At 42.1% G+C, this 6,910-nt stretch overlaps 1 protein-coding gene across 2 annotated transcripts; it reads right to left on the bottom strand.

The window, feature by feature from the left end:
- Positions 1-2,460: 2,460 nt before the first annotated feature.
- On the bottom strand, positions 2,461-6,598 carry LOC147892916 (cold-responsive protein kinase 1-like). Of its 2 annotated transcripts, XM_087387241.1 has the most exons (8): positions 5,525-6,598; positions 5,352-5,384; positions 4,660-4,782; positions 4,386-4,504; positions 4,000-4,210; positions 3,597-3,831; positions 3,281-3,431; positions 2,461-3,035 (listed from the first exon to the last, which is right to left on the bottom strand). In XM_087387241.1, exons 1-8 carry the CDS (start codon positions 6,147-6,149, stop codon positions 2,721-2,723), a joined length of 1,812 nt encoding a protein of 603 aa, XP_087243367.1. In that variant the 5' UTR covers positions 6,150-6,598; the 3' UTR covers positions 2,461-2,720. The 2 variants fall into 2 exon arrangements, with proteins under 2 accessions (XP_087243367.1, XP_087243368.1); XM_087387242.1 differs by lacking the exon at positions 4,660-4,782.
- Between the last annotated feature and the right edge of the window lie 312 nt (positions 6,599-6,910).

Raw genomic sequence — 6,910 nt, 5'->3', positions numbered from 1 at the left:
GAGGGGAGGTTAGGACTTTTTGGGACCTACCTTGGCCCTTTCATTAGGACTAATCCATTTCTTAATCCATTCCTTATGAGGCCCTTTTGAGACCCCAATTCTCCCCTACTGTAGCATTAACCCCTTTTTTTTCTAATTTCCCCTTTGATTTTTGTTTTTTTATAGTCTAATCCATTTTCAACTAATCCCCCTTAACTATTGTCCCCCTTACCTAATCCCCCCTCAACCCATGCACTAATCACTACCTAAACTAACCTATCCCTAACCTTACGTACACTTTTACATAACCAATCCCCATCTAAACCCCCCAAACCCCCTCTCTTGCTTGCCTCCCAACCTCTAAACTCATTTGTGTCTTTTGTGACTCTATCCACACCCAACCTCAACCCGTATCCATTTTCCCAACCCCCTTAACAATCACGTGACCCACCTCCCACATCCATGCTTGTCACAAATTATGTGTATTCTATGGTTACGCCTTTTGCAAATGCTCTTATAAGTGGACATAGTTTTGCCCTCCTACTACGACTCTCTGCTTCGCCTCCAAGCAAAGAATTGCATGCATATCGCTATTTGCCCACCTTCTCGCTTCCTTTCTCTTGTGCAGTCAGTCCGCCTTTACCTTGAACTCCTAGCTATCTTTGGCACAATTTCCCTTCTTCAAACACCCTTGCATTGTAAGCTTGTCCCTTAGCTGCAGCACCTACCTTGCTCTTGCGCCTTGTAAGCTCATCCGGCCTCTTCGCAGCCGTTCCTTGTGCACATTACTTCCACTCCCTGCAAGGTTCATTGCTTCCTTACCTCTTCCTTAGTAGCTTACTTTCTTTGCTCTTGCCATTTTCATATAAGCTCCTTTTATGGTAATTGAGACTTAGTTACAGGCGCTTAATTCTCTCCTCCATGTAACAATGATCAGTAACAATGATCGGTGAACCCCCCTTGGTACTCTATTGCTCGTCGCGTCTGCTTCTTTCACCTTTGTGGCTCCTTTGATTGCCAGCCCATCTTAGCACCCTTTTTGCTATTCGAGCTTGTGCCACCTTTTTATTCTCGATGCTCTGCTTTTTACTAGTTGATTCACTTCGGGTAATTGGAATGATTCACGCTGCATCCATGCCCACCATCCTACGACGTTTAGTTGTCAATTGCTTGCTCAACATTAGTTTTCAACAGTAATAGTAATGCATTGAACTCAACACTGATTTTTAACATTCAGTGCACAGATGCATACCGAAGGATTGTTGTTTCCACGTTCTCTCTTATCAGTTTCATTTTGATCGTATTCTTAATGCATAACATGCTTAGCTATTACATGATCATCTTCTTAAAGCATAAAATGTTTAACTATTACACTAAGGTATCCACGTAACATTACTAACTTGTCCTTCTTTTACAACTAGTTTCAATGGAGCCTTTGAGCTGGGTCGCGTATATTTATGAATGATGTGACTGTATCTAGACTTTTTTGGTGGTCTGCCACAACCAACTGGCCCTTACAATGTGTGTGACTGTGTTTCTTTCCACCCCCTGATAGTGTTTTACTCCTCTATTGCTATAGTACTGTCTTGTTGGAGCACCTCTGCTCCCTGCATGAATGGTGGTTTACATGTTTGCTATCTTTCTACATTGCCTCCTGCTCTCTGTTCACCTTTCAGTTCTTCCAACTCTGCTGCGCCTGAACTTCCCTTACCCCTTCATAGAGCATCTCCCTTTACTTCGTCATAGTTATTTAGGCTCTTTACATTTGTAGATGCTCGTTTACTTATTTATACACACACACACACACACTTAATCTCTCTCTCTCTCTCTCTCTCTACTCTTTCTTCCTCTCTCTTCATTTATCTGTTTGGTTGTTTGTAAAATATAAATATTACCCTTCTCTACCTTGCTTTGTTAGACTTTATGGCTCTCTATACTTACGCATATATTTAAAATATCTACATATGTATACATGCGTGGTTGTATATATATGTATATATATGTGTGTGTGTGTTTATATATATATATATATATATATATATTGTACATGCTCACAATTTCAATTTGGATTGTTTGCCAAATTAGATCAAATTGGGCTTCTATGCAATACTAGTCTTTAACCTATTAACCACGGACACCCAAAAAAAAGAGAGAGGACACATGCCATCTTGGAGGAGAAGAGCCTGCCACATGTCACAAAGAAGGAGCTCGTGGATGGAGGCTTGGAGGGGGGAGGAGGTGGAAAGACAAGAGGCAGCTTTAGGGGCAAGGAACAGATAGAAGGTCAATGGAATGGAGGAGATGGAAGGTCACCTTCGGGAGGAAGGAGGAGATAGAAGGTTAATGGAATGAAAGGAGGAGATGGAAGGTCTCACGGCCATGGGTTAAGACTTAGCCAAAATTTCAAAATCCAATCCAAGTATGCAAGGTGAATGAGATTAGCAATTTAAGAATCAAAGATCCACCTTCAAGATAGGGAGTTGTTCAGGATGGTCATGCCTCTTTGCCACTGCAAAGCACGGGTTGAATACTCCTTCGATTTAAATTATATCATCCACCAAAGACGATTCATGGATCTCCTTACGATTGCCATGTGCATAATCAAAGCGTAAGAGCCTCTAAATAAATACAAAAGAGCGTGACGTTAATGGAAGCTTTCGGACTACTGGTCTAGGCACTAGATGGTACTACAAGGAAAAAGAAACGTGAGGTGAAGGAAGGTTGAGGTCTTGATATTTGCACTACATACTCTCGACAGAGAACGAGGTGGAGGGCACTGAGGTGGAGTAGGAATCGCCGATCGGTGTATAAGAGTTCATGAGAAGTGGAACCTCGTTTGATTCTGTGCTTGCTAGAAGAGCTCCACCGCTTCCTTCAACTTCTCCTGTAAGGATAGTGACTACTTGAACCATTGCTGGGCGATTTTCAGGTTCTTGTTGGGTGCATAATAAGGCCACCTTGATAACTCGGAGAACCTCCTCCTCGTTAAAGCCATCTTTTTCCAGTTTTGGGTCGACAAGATTTAAAATTCTGTCCTCAGTATATAATAGCCTGGCCTGCAAGTATACAAAATACAACGCACCATGAGGTCTTTCTCAATCGGCATCTTTACTTCCTGCCTTCACATCCAAAGTTTGTATGCAATAGTAATTTCAACGGCAGAAGAATAATAAGAAGACTTTCGAAAACAGAAGATAATCGGCACACCCAAAAAACTTCCCTGGCTTCATCTTCACGCCATCTCGAGTTCCGAATGCATTACTTAATCATAAAGAAAAATCAGAGGGTAATTACTACAGACCCAATCGAGAAGAAATAGCTGGTCCTGTGGTAACTTATTGTCCGTATTACGCCTGCCGCTCACAAGTTCTAGTGCTACTATGCCAAAGCTGAATACGTCTGCTTTGTCAGTTAGCAGCCCTCTCCAAGCGTATTCCGGAGCCAGATATCCACTAGAAAGTCATTTACAAGTACGCTCGGCAAGATCAATGAAAGATTTTCATGAGTTGCTAAACGAAAATTTTCTAAACGACCTTTGCTACTAGTTGAGCAGAAACAAAACGCAAACACACTTATGGTGGTTTTCGCACGGTGATAGCATGGAGAGGTCCTCTTACAATGTCCCTGCAACCCGTGTACTAACATGGGTTTCACCATCAGGGAAAAGCTTTGCCAAACCAAAATCTGCAATTTTAGCATCGAATTTTTTGTCGAGAAGAATGTTGCTGGCTTTTATGTCTCTGTGTAAAATGCGTGGCTGAGAGCCTTGATGCAAGTATGCAAGGCCACGGGCAGTTCCTACAGTAATCTTGAGTCGGGTTGACCAGTCCAGATGAACAGCATCCTTTGAATCTGTCAATGTAGATCGAAAACAATGTTATGAAAGTACTATACCCGTTTTTGCTCAAACTCTCAGCGGTACTACTACTACCATTATATACACAAAATAGGAGAAAATAACATGCAATAAATATGGTTAAATTTAAAGATGGAGCATTAAGAAAAGGTTTATCTGGTTACCCAATAAAGCTTGAGAAAGGCTCCCATTCTCAAGGAACTCGTAGACCAGCAGTCTTTCACCTCCATGTATGCAACAACCTTTCAATGTTACAAGATTCCTATGCTGTACACGACTGATAACAGTGACCTCATTGAGAAATTCCTGTTGACCCTGACGTGATGTAGAAGAAAGTCTCTTCACCGCTACTTCAGTGCCATCCCTTAGGATGCCCTTCCATTACGATGGATAGGTTCAACAAAGCATCAGTTCCAGAATTTAGATTGTGCCAGGTTATATAGCGTCTAGCTAGTACCAATTAAATGTTTCCATTCTTCCGCATTTTGCGAGCTCTGAGAAAAGTGCGACAATATTTAGAAAACGATGGAATTGAAGCAGCAATGCATACCTTGAATACTTCACCGAAAGCACCTTCACCCAGTTTGTGACCTTGATTGAAATTCTGTGTGGCATTTTTAAGAACATTGTATGCAAAAATCTGTGCTTTTCCCTCAACATGTAGAATCTCTACAAACCCAATTATACACAAGATAAGTATTACAAGAAATTATCGGTGGAAGGTCACAGCCTAAAATGAGGCCTGTATAACCATGATATGAGAATGAAAAGATAACGGGAAAACTTGTCCTTAGTCCGTGCACAACTGATGTTTATTTGCATACCTCCTAAGGCAAGTGTTCTATGTTTTCTCTTTCTCCACCAAAAGTATACAGACAAACTCAAAGCTACTATTGAAATCGTAGGCACCACAATGACCACCGCCAACAAAGTTTTAGATGTCCCACCTGCAGAAAGACTAGAGCTTCTCAGAATTGTGCAATTGCTACGAGAGGTAGCCAGGGAAAGCTCACAATGATCAGAATTCGAGAAGATGTCAAAAAATCTATATTCAGTGATTTCAAAGACAGGTGCACAAAAAATTAGTTTCGCTAAATTTTTAAGGTCCCTAAAATATATGAACTTTAATTCCTTGATTCTGCAGCCTTAATACTCCAACCACGCTGTTTGTGTAAGCTGTTCTAGATCTACTAGGAAATGGTCTCTTCCCCATACGTGGACACAATTCTAATTTCAGATTCACAAGCACAGTGCTGATCACTAATACCCTCGGAAGAAGGTTGCATAGTATTGGGACTAAGCATCTTCACGACGGGCAATTATTTTAGAGAGAAAGATAAACTAAAAGAAATTGATCCTTTAAGCTATCTAGTATAAAGACCCAAAACATACTTCGACGGCTGAAAGACTCCGTGGAGAATCGCGGCAATAAGTGATTGCTTAAGGCCTTTGTTCATGGCCAAAAACAGGTTTCTACAACTGAATTAATTGGCTATATCATGAGGCATGCAAGTACCTGTTTGGCAAGCTGCCGCTATCTCCAATGACTCTGCTAGTTCCAAAGAAAAGAAATTTCGATGAGAATTTGATCTCCAACCACTCGCTGATCTCCCAAAGCTACCAAATCAATTTTATTGCGCCTACAAAATTTGCCCCTTGATAACTTTTGCTACGTGTAACTAGACTTACTCTTTGGGGCTAGCACTCCCTCGTACACGCGCACATTGTCAATAAGTGGGCCGTATATTCCCTGGATGTTGCTGGAGAGAGTCAAATTGCAGCTTCTGCCTGCAAGGTCAGTTGAGGTTGAGAAGATGAACCAGCTCGTCTTCCAGCCAATATTCTGATGGTTAATGTACGCCTCGCTGTCCACACTCACTACTGAAGAGTTTAAGATCGTTTCACTGTTAGAATCGAGCTGCACGTAAACGGAGAAATTGCCCTTCACAACATCGGCCGAGTCTGGATTGGCTGCAGCATCCAAGAGGACCGTGTACGTCATCCCTGCGCTAACATTGAAAGAAGTAGTTATTGTGCCTGGTCCTGCACCACTCAGATCTATGCATGTTGGAGTGCAATCGCTTGCCCTTTGCCATCTTCCCCTCGCCCAATCCACGCTTCCGCTGGAAATATACCATCCAGTGATTTTCGTCGCATTATCAGGCCAATAAAGTATTTCCTCAAACGCAGATCGGTCCGACCCAAACTCGAAACTTCCATTCTCTAACAAGTTGGGAGGAGTACTCGCATGGACAAGGCCCATAATTATCATCAGAGTAACTAAGGCAAACATCAGTGTTTTTCCAAGTCTCATATTGCAGAGACTGCATCAATTATCGCTTGATATAGCAGATAATTTCGAGTGTCCTCATTCATCTGTCGACCCATTCTGGATGCAAACAGCGAAAGCGCACAGCAGCAAGATTCGGACCTGAAATTCGCCTCCGCACTCCTAAAAGACGCTGCCAATTGTTCATATGCGAATCATAATCTCGAAGAGAGTATGCAGCGATTCTCAAAGCCGAATAAATGTGTTGAAAGTCAAGCGCCGTCCCTAGATGGGGTGGGCAATATCGTTTCTAAGCTAATGGATCGAAAGAAAGCGTGTGATGACTTGGTCAACTAGACTTGAGAGATCAACCGTTCATAAGTCGATCGCAACACGGTTCTCTTGACGAGATGAAATTTTCTATAAGAAGCAGTCCTACTTTGATGAGTTTGCTCATTAGGTACAGAAAAGGCCTATGGCAAAAGCATGTCCAGAAAAACCTTCCTGCCCATATTACATGTAGTGTACAAGCACTAAGGGACTTATATCTCTTTAGGAGAGCTTTGGGGGAGGACTATTGGGGAATCCTCCACCCTTAGATTATAATTGAAAATTTTGGACCATTGGATCAAAAAAGTAGTGGATTCAGCGTGGGCAGTTATGCGCGCACCCCTCTGCATCACGATAGCGAATACCACAAAGCCATGGCATGTCCATTCGTTGGCTTTTTTCTCTAGCTCTTGCTACATATGCGATGTGAATAAATCCATTGCTATGGCTTCGAATCGATCGACAAGTGAAAGGGA

This window comes from Dipteris shenzhenensis, chromosome 16 (assembly GCF_047967505.1).
Source record: "Dipteris shenzhenensis isolate YYH24624 ecotype China chromosome 16, Dip_SZ_1.0, whole genome shotgun sequence".
Classification (NCBI taxonomy): Eukaryota; Viridiplantae; Streptophyta; class Polypodiopsida; order Gleicheniales; family Dipteridaceae; genus Dipteris; species Dipteris shenzhenensis.
Note: the sequence above shows the minus strand (reverse complement) of the source record. Positions and strands in the feature narration are given on the sequence as shown.

Coding starts and splice junctions, on each gene's coding strand:
- LOC147892916 (XM_087387241.1), bottom strand. CDS start 6,149: ATGAGACTTGGAAAAACACTGATGTTTGCCTTAGTTACTCTGATGATA. Junction 4,783..5,351: donor AGCGGCAGCTTGCCAAACAG/GTACTTGCATGC, acceptor GTCTTTCTGCAG/GTGGGACATCTAAAACTTTG. Junction 3,832..3,999: donor CCTTTCTCAAGCTTTATTGG/GTAACCAGATAA, acceptor CTACATTGACAG/ATTCAAAGGATGCTGTTCAT.